The following is a 24,503-nucleotide window of genomic DNA, read 5'->3' as shown; positions in this document are numbered from 1 at the left end:
GTGTCTGTGTTTACTTAAAGCAGACACCTTTAGTTAATTAAAAATATTTTAGCATTGTTCTTGCTCTAGTTAAAAGAAGCAATCTGGCTAAATCCACTAGCAGCAGTGTTGCCTGATTGGAAATGTTAAACTATCGTACCAGAGGCTCAAAATTATGGTATTCTGAGAAAAATGATGGTACGCCAGTCATAATCCCCGAGAACGAATAGGTTAAATTTATACATTTAGTGAACAAGTATTTAAACAGCTCTTCGACACATCTACAAATCTACCCTTACCTACTGTCCTAAAGAGAGGCTATTTCTCAGTCTACACGGAAATGACGGCGGTGGCCGAGTGACAGCGGTGCATGCTCAATGAACGCGACCTGAGCGTGAAAAGTCGTCACGTCCAATCACATTCGTGTCATTATTGCCTGCTGTAAACATGATTGGCTGTAAGGAGATCATGTGAGAAGTGAGGCATAAACACAGATGTAGGAGCCAGGACATTATTTAAAATGAGACATTTAAACTAAACTAAATGCTTATTGTAAGTGTCATAATGTTCACATAATCGCATATTACGGCAATTTTTGAATTACTGATCATGCAACGTAAAGAGGGCAAAATTATCGTACAAATACGATAATTATTATACATCTGGCAACACTGGCTAGCAGTTTTTGGGTTAGCTTGCTTCAGAGGCAGGTGGCCTGTGACTGTCTGAAAGGTGAAGGCCTGGTGACATCTACACTGTTGTGAAAACCAACCCAGAAACGAGTTTGCATTTTAGCGCTAACGTCAAAAAGTAAAGTCAAAGTTGTTTTTTTAAATGGATTTTTGGTAGGAAGTCTGATATAAGGTATTTGGTAAACACAAGATGAAGACACGTTCATGTTTTCTTCTACAACATAAAACACATAAAATACTGAAGATTTTATGTGGCTTGAAAAAGACGGTTGCTAACAAGTTGCTAAATGAGACTACAAAACGATATTATGCCCAAATGCACAGAACATGTCTTGACAGCCTCGTTGTGAAGGCGACGTTGAAGTCATGAGACCATGGTGTAGTTTGTTTACGGCCTAACGTTAGCTTTTTACTTCAAACATCATAAAATTTGCGTTTATTTGTGAAGTTAATCTTGTTAACTGGTATCGTGAACGTTTGTTTTCCACAGAGCTTATTTTCTGCAATAATCCAAAATCCAATGGAAAAATACAACAGGCTTTTCGACAAGGGAATCAGGGCAACGCTAACCTCCATATTGGCCTACAGATAACTTTATCCCTGCAGCACTCCATGAAGTAAAAGTCGCGCGATAAAAAAGTGGCATTACAAAATAAAAAACTAACACAGCAAAGGCCGTTTGAAATAAATTGTTTCTAATATGATATTAAATTGAATTACTGTGAATCTCTGCTCAGTTATGAAAATACACAGTTTGAAAAATATCTTTAAATTATTTTACAACATATTTTATCAAATATACAGGATGCAATTTATTCATATTTATAATAAATCAACTTTTTTGTTTATTTCATACTGAACACTTTGGGGCTCCATAGGTGTGTAAGTAAAAAGCAGCAGGTGGAGTGAACAAAAGGAATATGTTAAAAAGCAGATCTGTTAGTCTAACTACCGTTCAGTGACATGACAAATGATTTTTTATAACCACCAGACTGGCAGCGACTAAGGCTATTTTAAAAAAACCCATGCTGCAGCAGCTTTATTAACCACACTAGTAAGGAAGTGGAGATAATCGCCTTCCGTAGACACACACACCACCCAGAAGTGTTAACACTGTCTTCTTTGCCCTTTGTTTCCAATGTAACAATTACCTCAGCATTTAATGTGTAACATAAGTGTTGATCTTTTACAGACACATTTTGTCTGTGGATAAAAAGGTCCTCAAAACTAAACCAACCGTTGTTTAAATTTGGTCAATGCTTCTTTTTCCCAAAATAGTACCTCAAACCTTTACATGGAAGTAATTGCATATTTAAGTGGTTAGAATTTAAATCTGAAAAAACATGATAAAGTGCACATTGTCAAGCAAAGACAAAGATTGTCAAGCACCTCTGTCAAACTCCTCCAAGTTAGGTTTTAACTGATGAGGTGGCAGCTTGACAGGACATGTGAGCAGCTAACACACACACACAACACTTGTGTGACTCTCAGCTTGACTTTCTTCTTAGACCCAACAATACATCATGCTGCCGTTCTTCGTCTTCGTTTATAAGACTCGGGTGTGTAGTGATACACTGATGATCTCCAACAAACTAGATAGTTTTAAGATAATTTTTTTGCTGCAAATTTTTGTCTGACCAGCTCCAGGAAGTTTGTAAACCACATAACTCCTGATCTAACACTCATGCCCTGGTATCACTACCAACCTCACAGCAACTTCTGTCGAGTATCTGAACATCCCCTGAAGGTTAGGGTTATGGTCACTGTAGCGGTCCCTGGGTTATCACTGTCAGCTAATGAAGCAGCCCGAGAGGAAGTGTAACCTGAAAAGTCTCAACTTATGGCAAGAAATTCCCATGATGGTTCACAATCAGAGTCTCCAGCCAGAGCAAAGCCTGAGAACAGAGACGTGAGACTCTATATATATCACTACGCTTCTAACATGAAATTGTCTTTGTAAATATTAACCAAAAGAGTGACCAATGACCTAATTAGTCCCTAATTCATTAACTAATTATTATTGGGTATTTTGGAGATTAAAAGAGAACATATTTGGATTTGTGTGCGAGTGCGTGTGTGCGCATGCGTTACCTGGTCCAGTTGTATAAGCTGGGGGTAGGCCCCAGGCATCTGGATGGCTATCTTCACTATGTCCTTCTGCTGAGGCATGTCGGCACCTCTTGACCGCACCACTCTCTAGCTGTTGATAATAAAAGAGGAGAAAGTGTCAAAATAAAGTGCTCCCATCTATTCTTGCATACAGTATATTCCTTAAAGAAGTATTTCACTGCTGGAGCTTTTTTTCCCATAAAACTGGACTGTCTGTGCAGTAAAAGGATGCAAATACTCATGAAAATGGTGCGTCATGACCAGAGTAAATGACCGTGTCATTTGTTTGTACTCAAGAGCTAGACAACCTACAACTACCAGAATGCACTGCACTTTACCATGCCGACAAACTCTCCCACCGGTGGGTGACGTAATGCAAGCTTGTTTTTCCCACATGAAACAATATGGCAGCTGACTGGTAACAAATGATATCAAAGTACAGTTTAACAGTGCACAAAATAAAACATTTGAGGCTAGAAATCATAAACGCAGTGACAGAATCATCACTGCTTAGTTATACAGTTTGATCTCAGTTTTTTCAGCCTCCTTAGCTACAATACAGGAAACAGTATGGCACCTGTTTCTTGCTCACAAATTCTTGTATTACAGCTAAAGTGCACTAAAATATGTTACTGAAGACATTTTAGGCAAAAAAAAGTGCAGTAACATAATCTTGGTTTAAATTTGATCAGCCTTCTCTGGTTTTACAGTTTGGCCTGAGATTAAGAGGGAGCAAGACAGAGAAAGAGGGGCAGCTTTCTCTATCCTTTATAACCTGTTTGGGTCCGCAGTGGTGGCCATACAAAAATGCCAAAGTACAATCTGTAGTTTAAACAAAAGCCATTAAGACAGTGAAAACTGAACTGACCTCAGGGATGAGCAGGAGGATGTCGGCACTGGTAAGATGGTGGAAAGTTTACCACAGTTCATTTACACATATCAACAGTGTTAGGATGCAACCTGATTTTTAAAAGAAGGGAAAATCTTTCATGGTGATTTCACTGTGTAAAAAAAAAAAAAAACCCAAAGAGTTAAGAAAAATAAAACCACCGAACATAATAAATAAGCCTTCTGTTCTGTTCTAAAAAACCATGTAAAAGTTTGGAGTAAACTACAACAAAATGAGACTGCATTTGTATGTGATGGGGCAAAAAAATCCCAAGATGAGTTTCACATTAAATTTCACACTGATATTTTGTGGCTGGACTAAAAATTTAAGCTCTAAACTGGTGACAAACAGAATATTGATAATTTCATAAATCTACAAAAACGTGCACCTATTCTTTACTTGTGCAAAGGAAGAACTGAACAGTCATTCTGTTCAGTTCAAAAATGTCAATTTTAAGCACAGAGACGGTTAATGTGGGCTGCTGCTCGTGTTTCACACTGAATATTAATTCAGTGATTTGAAAAAATTAAAGTAAACCAACCCGGGTGCAGTCTCTCTGTAAGGTGGACTGGCGAGCCCAGTCGTCTCACGAATGACTCATGCAACTATCATTTTCAATGATGAACACCGTGTTCCTCTTTCACTGTGTATTTATGGTGCACTGAGTGAAGCTGAGAGGGTTAAACTCTGTCTGAACACGCACCACAGATTGTTCACTCCTTCTTCTCCCCTTTCCAATTCACACACACATCATCACACACACACTTCCTCCTCAGCCTTCAGACAGCATTCCCAGAGGATACAGAAGAAGCAGTTGTGCTTCCGACCCTCCCCCCTGCCTTGGCCTTCTCCGTCTCTCCCTCGCTCTGCGCACATGGAAACAATACAGTTGGATTTTAATTCTTGTGTACATTCATGAACTCTCGCTGAAAGAAATTAGGTCGAGCTTGTGCCTGCTTGTGTTTGGTGTGATAAATGACTCCCGCCTCCACTCCGTCTCTTGGATAGTTCACATACCATCACTCCAGTCTGAAAAAAGAGCGCGCAGAGTTTATGGCAGGTTTCAAAGCAACAAGCCTTTTCCTGTCAAAACAACCACACGCTCACGGTCTTCTCACCTCACTCACCCTGAAACTGCAACTTTTTTTGAGAAAGTATGTCTTTAAAGCAAGAGGGAAAACTGGGAGGCCAGTCTTTCTACAGCAGCATCGGCTGCAGCCTTGCTGATTTTGAAGCGTGTGCAAACATAATCACCTCAGGTTTGTTTATAACTTGCATGAAGTAGACAGCGATGAAACCCTCATGTGCTAAAATCATTTCACGAGTGCTGGTGGTGAAGGTCAACCTCCCTCTAACAAATAACAACAGGAGCTTGCAGCCCTAATCTTTAAGAGATTTAGGTATGAATGTAGTTTTGTTCAGGGGCAGCTTATGAGTCAGCAAATTCAAGGGCAAACTGGGTAATGGTATGTCACGTCCTTGCAGCAAATAAACTGCCTGTGGGTTTTAAGATGCAGATCTGTATGAGCTGTATAATGATGAATGTGAAAATGAGCTCATATGTGTATATCAGATGAAACCTAGATTATTGCTTTGGTTGCAGAGCAAAAAGTGAAAGGAGAGGTGGCTTTGTTTTGTTAAAACAATTCAACACCGGTGGGTATTAATATGGAAATGTATGCTGTATTGCTAGATGTTGTATTTGGTATAAGGATCTGTATAACTCTGACGCTTTTTCAGTTCACTTATCCAAAAGGCTGGAAAATTAGAAAATTGAAGCGAATTTTATTGTTTGGTCCAGACTGAAATATTTTTCAAAACTCTACAAGATACTGGTACGACATTTTTTAAAGTTACTGGTTCACAGATAATGCATCCTAACTACTTTTCCTGTTACACCTTCATGACGTTGACATTCGGATTTTTCCGATACTTCCGATTAACAGCAAAATACTACTAATTAGCAAATATTATCATGCTAACAGACCAAAATGAGATGGTTAAAAATGGTACATACTTGAAAAACATTCTTGCGCAACATAATTTACGTCAACATTGTTAGACGTCATTGTGAGTACGTAAGCGTGCGGACGTTAGCATTTAGTTGGAAGGGCAGGACAGTCTCTCAGGGACGTTAGCATGGCTACAGACTCTTAGCATCCGTTTCCTGAATGACAACTGTGATTGTTTATTTATTTAATTGTTAATTTGGGAAATTGGATCCCCATTAGTTGCTACCAGGGTTGTAACTAGTCTTCCTGGGATCCACAAAATACATACATAACTTACAAACACATTAACGTTACCCTGAACAAAAACCTTCATAGCCACTCAGCGCCCCCTAGATTACTTCTTCCCCATTGCAAACTCTATCAAATGAAATAAAATCCAATGAATTATAGTCCATATGTGACATCACAAGTCAAAAAATAGTATCCATCAGTAGCTAACTATATTTTACTTTACTTTTACTAATATTTTTTAAAATATTTTGTTTTGGTTTTTTAGAGGTGATATTTCATGTTAGTGTCAAGTATTTAAGTGAATATGGTTATATTGCAATAATATGATTATTGGTGCTTTCATATGATGTTTACAGACATGCAAACTTGAGGAACTATCATAATTGTGGTCAGACAGGCAGAGACATTCACTTTTTAACACAAATTTACACAAATGTTGTCAAGTCTAATAATTGTCTTTATAAACAGGAAAGACACCTACTATTTAACTTTAACCTAAATAAGAATTCTAGATCATTTTTTTTTTGTCTAAGATCACAATAGCATTAAAAGTCAAAGGGATAAGATTTATTGTCATCTGGCGTGACTTCTTTGTAAAAATGGCTAGTGTTTGGTTTGTCCATTCTGGGCTACTGTAGAATCAACATGGTGGACTCCATGGAAGAGGACCTGCTACATTCATAGATATAAACGGCTCATTCTGTGGTAACAAAAACACAGATATTCCTTGTTGTTCAGGTGCGTATACACTAAGGAAACTATAATTATGAATATTAAATACCACTGCTGCCAACAGATGCCCCTATATCCTAAACACTGGACCTTCGATAATAATAAAATATTGATAAATGTCAAAGGTCCAGTGTTTAAGATTTCGAGGCATCTTTTTGCAGTTGCACTTGTTGTAAGACATTATGAATATGAGAATATGTATTGGGTTTCCTGAACTGCAGACTACACTGACGGTCTGTGTATCCAAAGTACACACACTCTGCAATTATATCGTACTACAGTAATTTGGCTGATGGAAAATCGTAACTAACTTAGCCACCTGTTTAAAAAAAACTCTTTAGGAAGACTTTTGTTCAAAAAGGGCAACTAAAGAGAGCTTCAGTGAAGACTTCAAGCGGTTTGTATTTTCCCGGGCTGACAGTGAAGCACCATTAGTCTACATTCATCATGACCTGTCCACACATGCTTCAGGGCTCCTGTAAAACCGAACAGTGCTCAGTCTGCACCAACAGCCGCCCTTAATGACAACATGACGAAGGATAAACTTAAGATAGAGCTTGGAGCCTCAGCTCATCTCCTTGACTACGATTCAAAACAAGACTAGAGAGTGCTTTAACCTGACGCATCAAATAGATTTTACATTGATCGACATTTAATTACATCAAAGGTTGGTGTGCAACATTTTATACATTTAAATTCTGTCAAACTCAGTCTGAGTTTGTCGTAGACTTCAGCTCATGAACAGATAAGATGCTGGTCAATAAAAATGCTCAAACTGTTGTTTCAGCGTAAGTGAGAGGGGAGGTTTTCATTTCACTGCTGAAGTGAGTGTGTCTGTCCCTGTCTGTGCTTGTCGATTCATGTTTCTGATGTCCCCTAAATTAAGTAAAGGGAAGAAAAAACTGCTTTGAAACTGAAGTAAAGTTAAGGTGTTGGCTATTTGCTGCTTTTCTCAGTTCTCCATGACAGGAAAAGATAGCTTATATCTTTGGTTTTAGTTGTGTGTTTAGACAAAGCAATGCATTTTGAAGATGTCACGTTGGGCTGTAAAGGGCATTTTATCCCATTTTTTGACATTTTTTTGAGCACATTAATCCATTAATCAATGAAACAGTTGGCATATTAATACAAACTGAAAAAAAAGTTGGCTCTTTTAATGATTTCACTGTAATAAAGTATTTTTAATGTTGCTTTCCAATTTTTGGATTGACTACATTGCCTTCATACTGTGTATCTTGTTGTTTCCCATTTATTTATCAAGACCAACCAGTCATCTCTCTCTTAACTACAGTATTATTTCTCAAATCCATTAATCTGTCTATTATTTTCTTGACTCATTTATTTATTCTCTGGTCTATAAAATGTCAGAAAATGTTAAAATTGTTGATCAATATTTCCCACAGCCCAAATGTCTTGTTTTTCCTGCAACCTAAAGATATTCAGTTTACTGGGACGTAAAGAAACTAGAAAAAAAATCACCAATAAAAGCTCAAATCAGAGAATTTAAACTGTGATTCAAACAATCTAACCAACTATCATATTATCAGCCATTAATTTAACAGTTGGAAACTTATTAGATTATTTTGCTGCATCTTTAAAATACAGTAAATAAAACAAATGCTGGTTGCAGCCTTGTTAGGTTTGATCAGACACATTTTCTAAGCTTTACTTAGTAACACATGTACAGTTTATTTATTCTGAGTAAAAATTACATAAATTATTTTGAAGACACTCATATGAGCTTATAGTTAAGAGAATAATAATAACAGTCATTACCAATTGATATTATAAATATGCCATTACAGTAATAGGAAGTTATGATAGTTACTGTACAGAGAAAATACACTGTGTAGCTGTCACATTGTCGGCTAAACCAATGACAGATTGTTTCCCCTTCATAACAGAGCAGCCAGACTGGCAAAAAAAAAAGACTTTATAGAGGTGTAAAGATTGACATGTCCACCGCAGCTGTCAGTGTGTTTTCTTCTATTTGCACTTTGATTCATCAAGCTTAAAACTACCAGCACGCCCAGACCTTTTGTTAGCCTGCTGACTCACTACTGTGTCTCAGACCCCCTGGACTGAAAGACCCCCTCCTCTGTGTGTGTGTGTGTGTGTGTGTGTGTGTGTGTGTGTGTGTGTGTGTGTGTGTGTGTGTGAGTGAGTGTGTGTGAGAGAGAGAGAGAGAGAGAGAGAGAGAAGGGGGAAGCTCTCAGCTGCCTGACATTCCTAACCTGACAGGGTACCACACACACACACACACACACACACACACACACACACACATGCACACACACACATAAAAGTGTATCTTAGATGCAGAAATAATATAAGTCAAGAACATCTTTAGGCTTCTACTAGGATACATAAAAAGAAGAAATTAGTCAGATTTTTTTCTTAAAAAAAGAATAAAAATGTGCATGCAAAATACACATTTACTTATTTTTCTGTTAATATAATAATAATATTGATAAACTTATTTGTACAGCACCTTTCATATAAAAAATGCAACAGAGGGTGCTTTACAACAAGGGCAAAGGATAAACAGACAGAATAACATAAAACAGGCCAACAAGGCAATTCAATATAAAAGGACATTTAAAAACACTTTTTTCAAATTAAGTGATTCCTTAAAATCTTACAAACTTTAGTCTTAAACCTCAGAATCATAAAACCATAAAATCATTAAAACCATAGACTAACTTATAAAATTTTAACAGAATTGCAGCAATGAAATGTAAAACTAAGACTTTTGACTTTTTTAGAAAGTCAGAGCTTGTATTAAACTATTATTTGAAATATCAACCTAATCATTACAGCATTATATTTGTTGGTTTTTTTTTACACAAATACATTTAACTTAAGTGCTGCTGTATGAGTGAACCAAAAAAACTACGTTTGAGCTAACAGAAGTTAGTAGTAAACGCAGTAATGCAAATAGAGGTAAAACTATTAGTACTTGAAAACTCATGTGACTTTTTTCAAAACTTTGAGAAGAAAAGATACAGGACGAGGTTGTGCAAGGAGTGTGAGAGTCAGCTGCAAAGCTTTTTCCTCCAATGATTCCTACCTGGTTTGAAAAGACAAGTCGAGAGCTACTGTCCCACAGGAACCGCCGCAGTCCGAGCGAGAAACATTTGTCTTTTTTCCCCTCAGAAGAAACTAACTCAGTCCGAAGACGTGACTTTTCTTAGAGTAACATTTAAACTTCTCGGAAAAACAAGAGGAAACTCCTTGCAACAAGTTTTCAGGAGTGATTAGTTGACTTAAAAGTTCCGGGTTGGTTGGAGTCGATCAGTCGAGGCTTTCAGAGAAGCTAGCCATGTTTAGATAACAGGTTTCCTGTTTTCACTTTCAAAATAAAACCAGCCCTGAAATGCTTTCGCACGAAAATGTTCTTTGCGGAGAAAGAAAGCTTCACTATTTAATCATTTTATGACATCAGTTTCATTTAAATGCGGCCATGTAAAGCTTTACCTTCAGACCTTTGAAGTGTGCTACTTTTAAGACAGACGATAAATAATTTTATTCTGCCGCTTTTATTTTGAAATAAAATTAATATTAGTTCTGGAAATGATCTAGTGCTTGTGCTGAGCTAGACTAGTTTTTCTTTCAAATTTCCAAGAAGTATTAGATGAAGTAAATCAAAGTTCCGGGTCGAGTTCAGCTGGTTACAGCCGCCCCCTGCTGTCCCTTCAGTCTCCAGGAGTCTTTTCATAATTGTTTACAATGTTTCATGCTTTTTGAACTCATGCCTGTTGTAACCAACTGAGAGATGTGTCCCCTCTTGGCTCATTTGGCCAACTAGGGGCTTCATAACTGCACTGATTACAGCAGATCCTACCACAAAATGACCTTGGTAGAAGTTAAAGTCACCTATTAAAATATTACTTGAATTGAGCCTTAAAGTATCTGATATTTACTGTATTTAAACCAAACGTTTTTTAAATAATAATATATGTACTTATGTATTGAAAGTAAAAGTGCAAGTAAATGCTGTTAATAAAAAAGGAAGCAGTCAGTATTTTGAGAATTATTATGTTTACTTCTTCGAAATATACACCTTAAAATTGAGCATATATTACACTCAAAGAAAAACCAAGGTCTTTTTTTTTTTTGCTATTTAGAGGGTTTAAAGAACAAAAAACAGTTTTTCCTTCCTTCCAATTCCTCCATTAGTTCATCTGTCCCCTCCTTGCTCCCTCACTTCATCCCCTGTTTTTTTAAATAAGTAACTAAGATGCATAGGGGAAATACAGTGATGTAAAAATATATATTTTACTTTGCAAATGTAGTGGAGTTAAAGTAAAGGTTGACAGAAATATAAAAATTCAAGTGAAGTACAGATACTCTCAAAAATACTTTAGTACTGTAACAATGGGATTTTACTTAGTTACATTACACCACTGACTGATTACAAAGACACTGCTGCAGTTCAGTATTAGGGACACAAAATTGGTGTCAAACAAGAAACTTCCTCCATTCTGGGAATATATATATATATATATATATATATATATATATATATATATATATATATATATATATATATATATATATATATTTGCACTAATCAGTGCCTTTTCTGCATCATTTTAGGGTGTAAACTTCTTATTAATAGACCAAGTAAAAGTCCTCTGCTTCTTTCATGTTTTCAGTTGAGGGGACAAATACATGCTTTTAACACTGAGAGGGACATGTCCCCAGCATCCCTCCCTGAAATCTATGCCTTTGGGATCAAGACCAAGATCAGTTTTATTGTCCCCTGAGGGAAATTTGTCTTGGGCTACAGCACTACAAAATGCTGCCATCACAAGCTTTACTACAGAGACAAATACAGCGAGGTGAGACACACAGAACAACAAAAGACAGTCTACACTGACAACATGAATTAGATGTCACCTACAGATGAAGAGAAAGTTACATGGCCTCCATGTACTGCACCCGCCCTTAATATTGCACCAGCCTCTGTTATCACAGTAATATTGCACAATATATTAGGAAAGGAGTATAATTGCACATGAATAAAACAAACAAAAAAAAAAATCAATGATAATGACAAGACAGATAAAATAAAAATAATGGCAATGTCTTGCACATTAATAAAAGTGAAATAAAATAATGATAATTGCAAATATAAATATTCGTATAAAAGTATAATATAAGATAAAATAACCATAATAAAAGCAAGATAAGTTAAATGTATCATAGCTATCACACCAGGATAAAAAAAAAATTAAGCAGGTTGCATAAGTAGAGCTATGGAAGTTGGGAGGATGGAGAGCCTGTAGCTTTTACTTTTCTATCAGCTGCCCGAGAAGTAACTTATAACTTGACATAATGGCAATATATGTATTAGCTGTTTGTTGCACATGTTGATTAAGTCATTCCCTTTGCATCATAACTTGATTAGGCTCTAAAGATGTATAACACCATAATCTATACAGATGACTTAGCTATGTGTTGACTAATGGAGTTTAGGAGATAATGCACCCTAATCTCAGAATCTTATCCTTAACGGTTGTTTTATTATCAGGCTTCCACAAAGCTAGCTACATGAGGTTAACTCTCATCAGATTTGGTGTTACATTTGCACCTTTTTAAAAAATAAATGGTCCGAGCTCACATCAACAACATATGTGAACATTTAACTATGCTCGAATGAACTCCTTGTAACAGTTTATATGTTGGAAAAGGAAACCCTTCCTGGTGCTCGCCAATAATGTGACACATTATTTAAATTGGAAACCAGGCAAAACACAAAGAATACCAATGCTTTTATTTTGTTTCATTTGATGCAACTACAGCTTAGCAATAGTGAGCCTGTTAAAAACAGTCTGTAGGTTTGAGTCTCACAAGCCATCACACACAGACACAACTCATTCAGGCCAGTACTGTTGAACTCCCCTGGCTGCTCTATTGGAGAATTAAGCAAACTCACAACACTGTCCAAACACAAAGACTGGCGACTGATCAGGAGTGGATGAGCAGCAGCCAATCTGTCCACAGTGATGTAAAGTGCAACAATGAGACAGGATACTTTGACAGAGCGGAAAGTTTTATGACGAATTCCCAAAAAACAATGAAATGTAGGCCCAAATTAGTAGCAGTAACAATATATCTATCAGGTATAAAAAATAAATGCTATTCTATACAAGCGGTAGAGAGGGATATAAACAGTACATACTGTACATACATACATACACGTCATCCAGGGCAAAACAGGACATTATCACACAAATAGAAGAAGCACTGTAGAAAAATGAATAACGGCATTTTTGTGTTTAAAGTCGGGCTAGTAAAATCCTGAGCTGCTGCTCAACTGTCCCCTGCACAAAGAAAATGATTAGAGTTGCGACGTTAGAATTAGAGTGACAGGCAGTATTTCATGTACAAGAAAAAAAGAACATTGGAATCAAACTACTGATGAGGAATCTGTGCCAAATATACAAAAACAAGCAAAAACAGGAGCGTTTTTTCATGACGTGGTGACTATATTCACTGCATCAGTAAAAATACATACATGTCCTTTTACATACAAATGAACTGAGTACAATGGTATTCATATGCATACATAACATGTGAAAGACAATTGCCACAGTACTCATTTTGGGGGGGGGGGTGCTATTCCTCTGACATACTCCTGTAAAGTTATATATTAATCAGAGCCAATGAAAATCTGCAAAGTTTTAAAGTCCAGAGGCAAAATGAAACTGAAAGCAAATCTATTTTTTCACATCATACCTCTCAGTGCTGAAGTGCCAGTACTAAACCAGTTAGAGGAGACGTTTTATTTAATAAAGCTCTTTGTTGACCTAAAAAGTGTTCACGTAAAAAGTTCTAAAAATCCCCCCGCTAACCTACCCCTGCATTGTTTGGTCTTTGTCTCTTTATGTCAAAAAGTTTATTGGCTTCAGTGTTTCCACATTTAGATCCTCTTTCTCTGACTGGTTCACAAAAACACTTCCAACACTTGAAGGTTTGATTAAGACAAATTCCCATTATTTAAAACAAAGCACGTCATACACCAAATATGATCATCTGAGTCTGGATCCTTTGTTTATCTGCGAGGCTGTTGCCCTGCCTGTGTTAAAAATGTAGTTCATTATTACACAATAGTCTTGTGTGCTGGTAATACAAAATATATATTCTCTATGTACATTGAGGACAGTGCATAATATTTAACCAGCTGTGTTTGGACGCGTTCAAGCCATGCGTGGCCAGCTACCAGGTGACAAAGGCTGTGCTCTGTTAGTCTGCCATGACTCTTTACCTGATAGGGAAAAAGGATTTCTCTTATCTCCTGGAGACATCAGACCCAAGTTAAGAGAGTGTTCAGTACAAAACTCAAGCACACACACACACACAGACACACAGGCACACTAAAGTCTGCCGACTCACGTTCGTTCACAAACACACAGGAAAGCTGATACACATACATAACGCTTTATCATACACGACAGTCTAAAAATATAATTATTTGTCATTTGTTTTGACTTCTTGGAAAAGCAGTGAGTAAAATGTTTTGTTCTCGCCTGTATTTCTTCACGAGGCTGTACACTGAGCTACTGTCTGACCGAGCTCGGCTTGAGCTCACCGTGTCAGTGCAGAGGTGTCCTTGAACGCTCGTCAGATCATTTCAGCTTTCCTGCACCTCTTCTCACCTTCACTGTCAGTGAGGGGGACAACTTGGAGAAAATGAAGGTAGATCAGCATGTTTGGGAAACTGTTTGCCACTCTGACATCAATCTCAGGGGTCAGAGGTTGAGAATGGGGACGTCAAAGAGGTCACAAAGGCCTTCTGTCTCATCCAGGTTGTATATGTAGTCGTGGTCGCTGGGTGGAGGGGACAGACGGAGGAGAGGCGAGAACACTAGAGATGAAACAGAGAAAGAGAAAGAAGTGAAACATCCAGGAAGCTTAAAAAGAGGCCATGAGTCTAAGTGCTGTAACGTATTAAAGTCTGGGTAAAGGGAAATTGGCCATTTCTAGCTTAACACAATGTACTGTAAATGTTAGAAAATACACTGGGAACTGTGTAGTACTGCATTGTGAATACTGTTTAACTGTTTTTCACCATTTTGTATCTAGGATTTTTTGGGCAGGTCAAACCAGTTGCTTGATTACGCAATAGAGCCATACTTAACATAATAAATGAAGAACGAGCCGCAACAAAGCAACAGACTTGCAATAGCAGCCAACTCAGTGGCACAAAGTACACATATTCCCGGAGCCGAAGAGTGAGCAACCACACTGCGACAGACTCATTAGCAGCTCAGCTAGTTGCACGATGACGTACACATCCCAAGCTGAAGAACCAGAGAGCTGCTGCGTGGCGACAGACTCTCGTTCAGCAGCAAACGTTAACACAAAGCACACACTCAGTGCAGTGAGTGCAGTCCGGGTAGCTGATACAGCTGATGTTGTGTTTCTGTGATTGTGGCATGAAGCAAACCCGTTTATTCGTGTCTTTATTAGACTGAAAAAGCTCATAGAGCTCGTAGAAAAAGGCAAACTCACTGCTCACACATGGGGTTGAACTGAATGACACTAATATGTAATATAATTATATATAATATATATATAATGAATGATATATAATGTAGTTTACGCTCCCTTAGAGCAAAGAAAACTGCTCATTTTTTCCAAGAAACCTAATTTATATACATGGCATTTTTTTTTAGCAATTCAAATATGGCTGGTTGGCCAAAAACACATTTTTCTGTGGTGTGACAAACTAATTACCCATATTAATTTCTGCTTTTCTCAGACTTAAAAGAATCTCTTTATACACACTGGATACAGTCATACAACTTTTTTTTAAGTTATCTGTAATGGTCATTTGCTTCTCCATCTGTGTGTCTGTAAACAACCTCACCTTCTGATGACATCAAGTCCTCCAAAAGGTCTCCACTCATGATCTCTGTCAGAGATAGAGAAAGAACAATCAGTCTGCAGGACAATGAGGAAGTGGTCTACACTACAGAAAAAAAACAGCGGAGAAAATACAATAATGTAATGCTTGAGGAGTTTACCTTTTGTTGGATCAAACATTTCAGAGAGCTCTTTGGGAAAGTCCAGCACTAGAAGAAAACAACAGTAAACAGGTCAGCTATGCAGTCAGTCACTACATCACGCCTAAAGGAATACTATGCAGGATTTGTCAGTTACTGTTAACAAAAAATATCACAAGTTAAAGTGAAAGCTTAACTATCTTTGGGGGTTTTTTTCGGCGTGGTGTCTACTACTTTTCCTCTTGGATGCCCGCCGCTTATGGTCTGGCACCTGATTGCTACCTTTTTGCAAAGACCCAAACTCACCAACATGCTGTGCCCACAAACATCCCGAACACTGCAAACTGAGAAGAAAATAAGAAAATCCAGGCAGAGAGCAGGGTCTCTATGGATAAATACACTGTCACACACTTCTAGTGGGTCATAAGTGAACTTGTATAGTACACTTTTAAGTGCGTATGTCTTGTAATCCTGCATAGAAAGAATCTGATTAAAAAGAAAAAAAAATCTTTATCATCACTATGTCAGAAACTGTGAATGTAAAAGGAAAATATTAGTCATCATCATCCCTGCCTCAACATCTTTATCTTTCCAAAACTTCCACATGTTAAAAATAGAGTTGTGCAACGTGTAAAACTCACATTCAGAGGGATCCGACTTAATTGGTTCAAATACGGCAGAGACAGAGGAGGACGCAGATCCATCCAACGAGGCAGAGGACTGTAGTTGCTGGGTAACTGCAGCAGGCGTATCTGTTGATGGGGTGAGTGGTGTGGTGCTCGTCACTTCTGAAATAAAAAGTGTGAATAAATTAATGTGATAACGTACATCACAAACGGTTTGGTGTACAACACAACAACAAAAGGTGACAACACGGGGCATTGTGTTTTCTTTACAGTCCAAGTGATTTGCCATATTTCAGCTCACAGTGAACTTGACAGGTACCTGTCACTGAGGCTGTCTGGTTGGCTGCTGTGGCTGATGCCGTGGCAGTAGCGGGTTTTGTAGGCGTTGCTGGAGCTGCTTTGGGGACCTAGAGGGGGAAAAGATTAAGAAAAAGAGGAAAGTCATCAAAAATAAATTGTACAGTGAAAAAAGCAGAAGTCGGTGTTTAAATCTTTTTCTGTGGTGATTTCAAACATTATTGCCATCTCTGAGGGAACTAAAAAATATTGTTGCCATGGGATCAATGTTTTTGTACTTTTTCAATGCAGAAACAGCCAGTCTCTTACAGTAAACAGATCGATACACAAACAGAGCTGATTGCATAGAGAAAGCTGATATCTGTGTGGACCTGGGAGGCAGCAGTGGGCGGCTGAGAGGTAGGTGTCGGCGCTGGGAGGTTTTGAAGGATGTCATCTGGAGGAGGGACGGGCAAAACCACAGGAGAGGCACTGGACGGGTCCTTATTGACCAGCAAAACCTCAATGGGACCAGATGAACTCTTGAGACGGATCTGGTATTTTCTTTGTCCGTTGAGGACCTGGATAACATATAACCCAGTCTGAGTTGTGAGACAAAACATTAGCTGGACCTAATGAGCACAGAAAATGAACCAACCACATACATAACTTACAGCTTCTGGTATGGGGACCTCTAGTTGTGTGCCAATGGGGGCACGGATTGCTAGCAGTGTGTCACCTTAGAAATAGGACAGGGAAAAAAACGTGTTTAAGGCCACATCCAAGCTAATATGCTTTTGTTTAAAACTAAAACAATAGCAACAAGTACCACAGATTTCTTTGCTTAAAGCAACGGCGAGGTGGAACTGTTCATGACAATAACATGAATATGGCGGTCAAGGCAGCGGAAGAGAATAGGAGTTGTTAAAAAGCAAACATGTTGACATATCAGTGCGGTACTGTCTGGAAGCATTAATAATGCTGAGGAAACCATGGCAATGAGAAATGATTGTTACCCACACAAGAAGGATAACGTCACAAAAGTTACGTAGGCTAAGCTGTATGGTTATAGTTTGGCGAGACGTGAATGACAAGACCCAATCTAGATGCAAATATGGGTGTCTGTGCAATGGTTTTCAAAAGTCTGTTACCACCAGTCCAGATAAAACACAACCCTGGAGTTTTCAAACTAAAACAGGGTCGGCAACAGCGTTTTCAAAGGTCCAAAAATGAGAGTAGTGTAGACGTTAGGTATAAATGTAGCAGTAGTTATGTGCTTCAAACTGAAAATGTATTAGTGTGGATGTATCCTGAGACTGTCAATGCAAGTGTTACAGAAAAAGAAAAATGTCTATAACAACCGAGCAGCTGAACAATTACCTTTGAAAGCTCCACAGAGGTCTTCATGTTTCACATATGCCATAGTATGAATGTGTTAAGGGTCCAACTATCATCTCAACAATGCACCTTTGCACACTGACATTACACATGACTGACTGACTGTGTTGTCATTAGCAAAAGCCATTTTATCCTTATGATGGTTGGCTAACCACCAAGGACATAATGGTTTATCGAATGCTTAGATTTCTTAGTAGTGCACTACCCAGTTGTGGTATTGCACTTCCATAAAGGGGCACTCAAAAAAGACAGATCAAATAAGAGACGGCCAAGTTGGAGCCGCAGAGGCAGAGAGAGTCTCTAGAACAAGGATACGTAACTTGCTTTGCTTAGGGGCCACTTTTACTAAATGACAAGAGGCCAGGGGCCAGTCGCAGCAGCCCCATACGTGTTTCTGGGATTCTAGGATGTTTCTATTTTGATCTTATTTTATGCACTCTGGCACCCTGTGTTTTCTAACAGTACAAAAACAGTTTCCACTTTATTTATTATTGTGAATTAGAAAATGGCTGGGGGGCCATTTGGCCTGTGGGCTGTAAGTTGATTATCGCTGCTCGAGAATGAGTCAACGTTCAAAAACGCCAGATTCTAGAATTCCAATTACGAAACTAAATACTGATGGTACTGGTTATGTATTCCTGTTGTGCCACTGTGTCAACTGTTACTCTGTGTCACATGCACGTATCTTAATACTGACAATGAGTGGTTTTCACAAAGCATATAGCGATGAGTTTACCTAATTAATTCATTGTAGTATGTTTGCGAGACAGTTTGACACTGTTGTCCTTTTTCTTCAGGCAGTCTGTCCTATACAGGAAAAACTGATGTCTGACCAACATGTATGAGCCTACAAATTAATTTAATATTTTCTATGAACAGGTGAATGTTACAGTACTATAAATGTTGGATGGGCCTTTCTTTCAGATGCCACAGCTCGGTTAAAATAATCCCACATATAGGGCAAATTCAGCGTATTTCCACATAAAGAGTTAAAGGGTTATCCTGGCTGGGCTTTGAGAAGCACCGATGACAGACAAATCCTTTTAGGAGCAATTATTGCTTGTGATTTGGAACGCAACATGGCTGATAAAACAGTCACATTGAGTAAGCACTGACCATGGGATGCATCTCTGAAAAACTGTCTCTGGCTATAACACACACATAAACACACTGTGCCATGAAGGATATGGGCTGTTGTTGGAGTCATCTGTGACATTCTTGATGCTTTGTTGGACCCACACTCTCTGCTGATCCAGCTCGTTTTCCCTGAGCGCCAGGTCATCTAGCTCGGCCTTGAGATCAATTAGCTTATCAGCTATCTCTCTGGTGTTACATCCTGGACCAACACCCCTGAAACACAAAATCAAATACAGTATATGGTCATGTACAGTCAGCAGGCAAAGACCTTTTCCTGGCCACTGATAAATCTGCCTTTTATTAGAGCAGATATATCAGGACTATAGCTGCACTGACAGGGAACATTGTTTATGACAGATGTAACGTGATTACAATACAGATTACATTCAGTCGCCTTTTGTTAGTATTGAAACCTGACAAAGATGCTTTGATTTCTTTAAAATAAAAAACACAGGAACAAACATCTTGAGCAACTTTGCAATGAATGTCCTGCAAATTGCAAATAATTAAATAAATAGCTACATAAATAAGAGAATTATACTTAATTACTGTTATTAATTACATATTTAATTATTTAAAAATAATTAATTATTATATATATTTAAAATTATGTAACAGAAAAAATCAATTTTAAAAATAAATATTTTTAGCACTTTTCTTGAGGTCATTTTCTTTCTTTCTATCTATGCTTATTTTCATGTAATTTTCTTGTAACTTTTTCTTTGTTCTTTCTAATTTTTAGGCCATTTCTATTTAAGTAGCTCATCGCACTCTTCCAGTGTTTTTGAGAGAAATCAAGTTTTTTTTTTTTTTTACATTTATGAATGAAGAGGTTCAACAAGTTCCACAACAGTATTTTCTCTAAGTGATGATGAATAGCACTACATAGTATGTAAGCAGTACTTAACACACCAAAGCCAAAGCCACTGTTTCAAATCCAACGCGCTTGACTACAGAGCCAAAACCACAGAGAAATATGTCACACACTTACTGCAAAGTAAATGTACACAGTATGGAACCACGCCATCTAGACATATACATACACAGTATATGTTGGTGTGCATTTACAACTCTAGTATATACAGTTGTCCAGGAGGATGTAGCAGCATGGATGCTGTAGTCAGTTATTCTTCTATTGCAAAGTTCATTTTGTTATGGTGACGAAATGATCATACTGTGACAAAAACATGTTGATTTTCAAGAAAAGTGACAAATACATCACATATTGTCTGTGGTAAGTTCTATAGCCTAAATGAGAAGATAACTCAACAGTAATTTCTCTACTGTAATGAATAACACGTTTACAAACAAGCAAACATGAGTGCATACAAGGGTAACATGGTATCAACAACTGTAGTTGTGACTCTCACATGAATCAGTTTCTTGGCCATTTCTCTGTGGCTAGAACATGGGTGTGTTATATGACAAAGTGGAAGTGGTGGGGAGGATTGGTGCAAATGCTTGCAAGACACATATGTAGTGGTATGATTTCAGTTCAGCCCTCTCATTTCTGTGATGAAGGCCGTGTGAGGTCAGGACAAAGCTCCTATATATTAATTTCATAAGCTCAGGTAATGCAAATTGTGGAGGATTTTATAAAATTACAAATACTGACTTTTCATGAAGGCAAAATGCAGAGAGGCTAATCCTGTTAGACAACAAATTTTGGCGCTTATTTAGTCTTTCCACCATTAGAGAATAAAAAAATGAACAGTGTACTTACTTCCACTGGATGCTGTTCTTGGACTTCTTCTCTATCAGCCCAATTCCCTCCAACACATTTGTGATATCGTAGATGCGTCGTTTCTGCCGCACTGCCAAGGTGTCTGCAGCCTGAATGACAGTACAAACGCAATTAAAAATACACAAGAGATTACTGTTGTGTCCTTTAGTAGTAGGCTCATAGCTTAAAACACACACAAAAAAGAGACAGCTGTATCTGTGCCAAAGGGATGCCTGCCCTGCAACCACTCATCGTAGGGTACGACATTTTCATTTCAACTTCCTTCCCAGCCCTACCTCTTGGTGTTTAACAAACTAACGATAACCATATGGCTGGTGCTGATAAGTACAGGCCTTGTCACCAGGCCCAGCGGGTGCAGAGGAGTCACAGACCCGCTGAATGACAGCTTATAAATTGTAAGGCTTTTAATTAAACAGTTTACATCACATAATTTTATTATTCGCTCATGCAATAACAAATGTAAGGATTCCCAGTTCAATCTTGCTATGGGAGCAACAGTGGATGTAATAAATTTTATTCTTACCAGTAGTGTAAACATAGATAGTCAGAGCAGTGTTTCGGTCTTAAATTAGGACAAAACACATTTAAACCACAGCTCTTTTATAAAAAACCTTGACAGAGTCTAAAAGGTTTGTCATAACAGATGAATCACCCCATCACAAAACATGTGAGCTAACATCTGATAATATGAATACGCAAGGTGCTTCTTTTTTCTGTCAAGGGAGCAAAGTTTCATCAAGGAGAGGCTGATTCAAGCTGGTTCTCTAAGTCAGTGGGTGTCATTATTGAAAAATGCAGTGTGTATTCGTGGACAGGTGAGAATGAAACAGAAACAGTATAAGACAAAGCACAGTTCCAACATGAGTGTCAGTAGCTATGAAGCCGCTGAGTCATTGAGGTTACTCTAAAAAAAAAAACTGTTCTGTTATCGCTGGTGTACAGTGACAGTACATTTAATTAAGTACTGTACTTAAGATCAGTTTTGCTTATCTGTACTTTACTTTAGTATCATATTTTTGGAAATGTATTACTTTGACTCCACTACATTTGAAAGAAAAATATTGTACTTTTCAGGCTCTCAATAATTGTTACATTTGCTTTGATGTCAGCCAATGATGTTTTCTTTTTCTTTTCTAACATCCGTAAGTCCATAAACTGTGATCATACAATTCTGTAAATGGTATGTTTTTCAACGTTGTGTTCATATACCTCTATGTTACACAAATGCTACTCAGATTGGATAGTTCATTGGTAGACAGGTAGAGAGGAGCGGTCATTAGCAAGCTGTTGAATTTGGTTATGCAGAGTTAGCAATGCCATCAGCAGCAGATGAAGATGAAGATACCCCACCAGATCACCCATAACCATACCTCAAGTCCATGCTTAAAGTTTTTGACTTTGTGTTTCTAAAGGCATTTCTAGAGGCTTTGCGACAACAACAAGCTTTTCTTTCTACAGGTTCTACAAGCAAGTCATTGCATTCAGTAGGTTGTTTAAGAGTCAGTTCTGTTAATTTACTGTCACAATATACAACAATCCAGTGAGATTTTTCTTTCAAAAAGTACTTTGAATGGTTAAGTTGTTTTAAAAGCCAGTGTTCCAGTACTAAAACTCAACTAGCAACTTTCATTTGTACTGAGTAACAGGGAGTATGTATACTTTGACTCATGTAGGAGAGTTGTGTACTTTTTCCACCACTGTCAGTTACACACAGTGATGCTTGGCTGGTTCAACGCCCATCTGGTTCACTGGTTTTAGTCGAGAAAAAAAGGCTGCCAGTGTTTTGTTTTTTCGTGTTTCTATTTATATTACAATTTGACAAAAGTATTAACATGTCTTCAAAAGTCTTGAATTAAGGGTAACCCCCAATTTTAAGGTTTTTGAGTTCTGATCTCATTAAGCTCAGTAGCACTAGCTGGAAAGTGCCCAAATATCAATTTGTTCTCAACACCAAATAGTTATTCAAGTAACACGAGAGATTCTGACATTAAAAGGTTGCTCAGACGTAGGACGATAGTTTTGTAGGAGTGTTAATGTAACATCTTAACAGCTCGTTAGGAGGATGGTGGCCTAAACTGTTGTGGAGAACTCAGCTAACATTAATTGATAGCATTGTCGTTAATAGTATTCTTTTTTTCGTGCGTACTGAGTGCATGTAGTCGTTAAGTGACAAAGACGTTATCAATCAGAAAAAAATTGTTCATGTGTAAAGATGCAACAGCGTTAGCTTAGAAGGGAACGACAAAAGCTGACCCACTTTTTAAACTTTGAATCTGCAGGGGGCAGAGTCTGAAAAGTTGACCACTGCTCTCAAAGTTCAGTTTGTAACCTTACTTTGCTCCCCCGAGAGAAACGCCGAAGTACCGTGACATAACATTTTAGCGGATGTTTGAAAGTAACCGAGGTGTGTAAAAATTACAAAGCTATACGCAGAGAGATATCACCCATTCAAATTAGCCTGTCACACAGCTAGGCTAGGCTAACAGGCTAGCGAAAGTGCATGTAACCTAACGACAGCGGGCAGGCTCAAAATGACATGTGCTAGCTAACAACAAAGACTCCGGGCTGCATGCTCACCGCTTTCAGATCCAGCACTCCGTCCTTCGCCTCCTGTAGTAAAGTCACAAACTTGGTCGTGAGCAGTCCCAGGCTCTTTTCGTGCCTGCTGGGAGTCTGTGGCTGCAGCGAGTCACCCACAGCTCCCAGCTCGCCTCTTGTACTGGCCGACTCTAGCTCCATCATCACTCGGGACCAGCTCCGTACTTCCCCCTGCCTCCCCGACCAAACCCAGCCAGCGAGCCCAGGAAAGCACGCCCCACCGCCGCAGTCAGACGAACAGAAGGCCGGGGAAGTGTGTGTCAGATAACAGGTGTTCAGTGAGCTGCTCCGACCTGGTTTGCTCCAAATTATTTCCCTAAATCGAGCTGAAAAGGCTGAAGACGGTAATTCAATGAGAGCAGTCGGTGAAGAGAGCCGTTGGCCACGCTAGGTATGACGGGACGGTTCAATCGTGGCAGGGAGCGTCTGTAAATGCTCACATCGATTCAAAAGCGTGCCACAAAACAAGGCCGTGTTTATTGAAATTTGTGAGGTCTATAAATATTGTATAATCCACGATTGTATTTAATCGTAGTATATTGTGAATAAGTTGCAAGGATTTTATGGTATTTTAATTTTAGGTTAATAAAAAGCATGGTATCCGGATGTATGTGGGAGTGATACTTTTACACGCTCCCTTACCTACTCAAACTTGAAGAAAACACACGCACGCGTTTATGAGCATGAACGAATACATGAACCCTACGCGCACGCGCGAAGACACACGGCCAAAAACATATTCATATCCCATAAAAAAACGAATCTTTTAATACATAAGCATTGTATGTTATTTTTCTCGATTTCAGATATATTACACGTATAGCCTATGTAATGCATTTTAGTTAGAAACACAATCAATATCAGAAACACTTTTTTTTAATCTGCGGGGAATGATTATGGTTCGTTACAGTCGCTGTGCTGAGTGTGTAAAAATATGTATAGGCCTATAAGTATTATGTAAAGTTAGAAATGTGAAATGTGTTCAAAACAAATATATACACAGGTAAGAACAATAAGAATATATAAAATAGGCTATGTATACCATGTTAAATATAGCCTGCATTGA

At 38.2% G+C, this 24,503-nt stretch overlaps 2 protein-coding genes across 3 annotated transcripts in view; both read right to left on the bottom strand.

The window, feature by feature from the left end:
• elmo3 (engulfment and cell motility 3) overlaps positions 1-9,958 on the bottom strand; it is a 30,743-nt gene extending 20,785 nt beyond the window's left edge. Inside the window, exons 1-2 of the mRNA XM_042496287.2 lie at positions 9,715-9,958; positions 2,763-2,871 (exon numbers count right to left, since the gene is read on the bottom strand). Of these exons, the coding sequence (XP_042352221.1) occupies positions 2,763-2,840 (78 nt within the window). The 5' untranslated portion in view covers positions 2,841-2,871; positions 9,715-9,958. The remainder of the gene's footprint in view (positions 1-2,762; positions 2,872-9,714) is intronic.
• Positions 9,959-12,404: 2,446 nt separating this feature from the next.
• On the bottom strand, positions 12,405-23,843 carry e2f4 (E2F transcription factor 4). Of its 2 annotated transcripts, none has more exons than XM_088080118.1 (11): positions 23,417-23,843; positions 20,819-20,928; positions 19,148-19,308; positions 17,941-17,985; positions 17,226-17,299; positions 16,953-17,141; positions 16,604-16,691; positions 16,300-16,446; positions 15,680-15,727; positions 15,523-15,567; positions 12,405-14,517 (listed from the first exon to the last, which is right to left on the bottom strand). In XM_088080118.1, the coding sequence occupies exons 1-11, from the start codon at positions 23,579-23,581 to the stop codon at positions 14,402-14,404; spliced, it is 1,188 nt and encodes a 395-aa protein (XP_087936244.1). In that variant the 5' UTR covers positions 23,582-23,843; the 3' UTR covers positions 12,405-14,401. The 2 variants fall into 2 exon arrangements, with proteins under 2 accessions (XP_087936244.1, XP_087936245.1); XM_088080119.1 differs by having other exon boundaries at positions 17,235-17,299; positions 23,417-23,841.
• Positions 23,844-24,503: the final 660 nt, after the last annotated feature.

This window comes from Plectropomus leopardus, chromosome 7 (assembly GCF_026936395.1).
Source record: "Plectropomus leopardus strain MGB_pleo_1.0 chromosome 7, ASM2693639v1, whole genome shotgun sequence".
NCBI classification, from domain to species: domain Eukaryota; kingdom Metazoa; phylum Chordata; class Actinopteri; order Perciformes; family Serranidae; genus Plectropomus; species Plectropomus leopardus.
This window is presented reverse-complemented; position numbering and strand designations above follow the sequence as displayed.

Bases quoted from the DNA above. Each gene is read 5' to 3' on its own strand.
- e2f4 (XM_088080118.1), bottom strand. From the start codon at position 23,581: ATGATGGAGCTAGAGTCGGCCAGTACAAGAGGCGAGCTGGGAGCTGTG. The intron at 17,986-19,147 runs CATATCCTTCAT...AACACATTCATA, and splicing joins AGATGACTCCAACAACAGCC to CTATGGCATATGTGAAACAT. The intron at 17,142-17,225 runs GTATGTGGTTGG...TATGTTATCCAG, and splicing joins TACCAGAAGCTGTAAGTTAT to GTCCTCAACGGACAAAGAAA.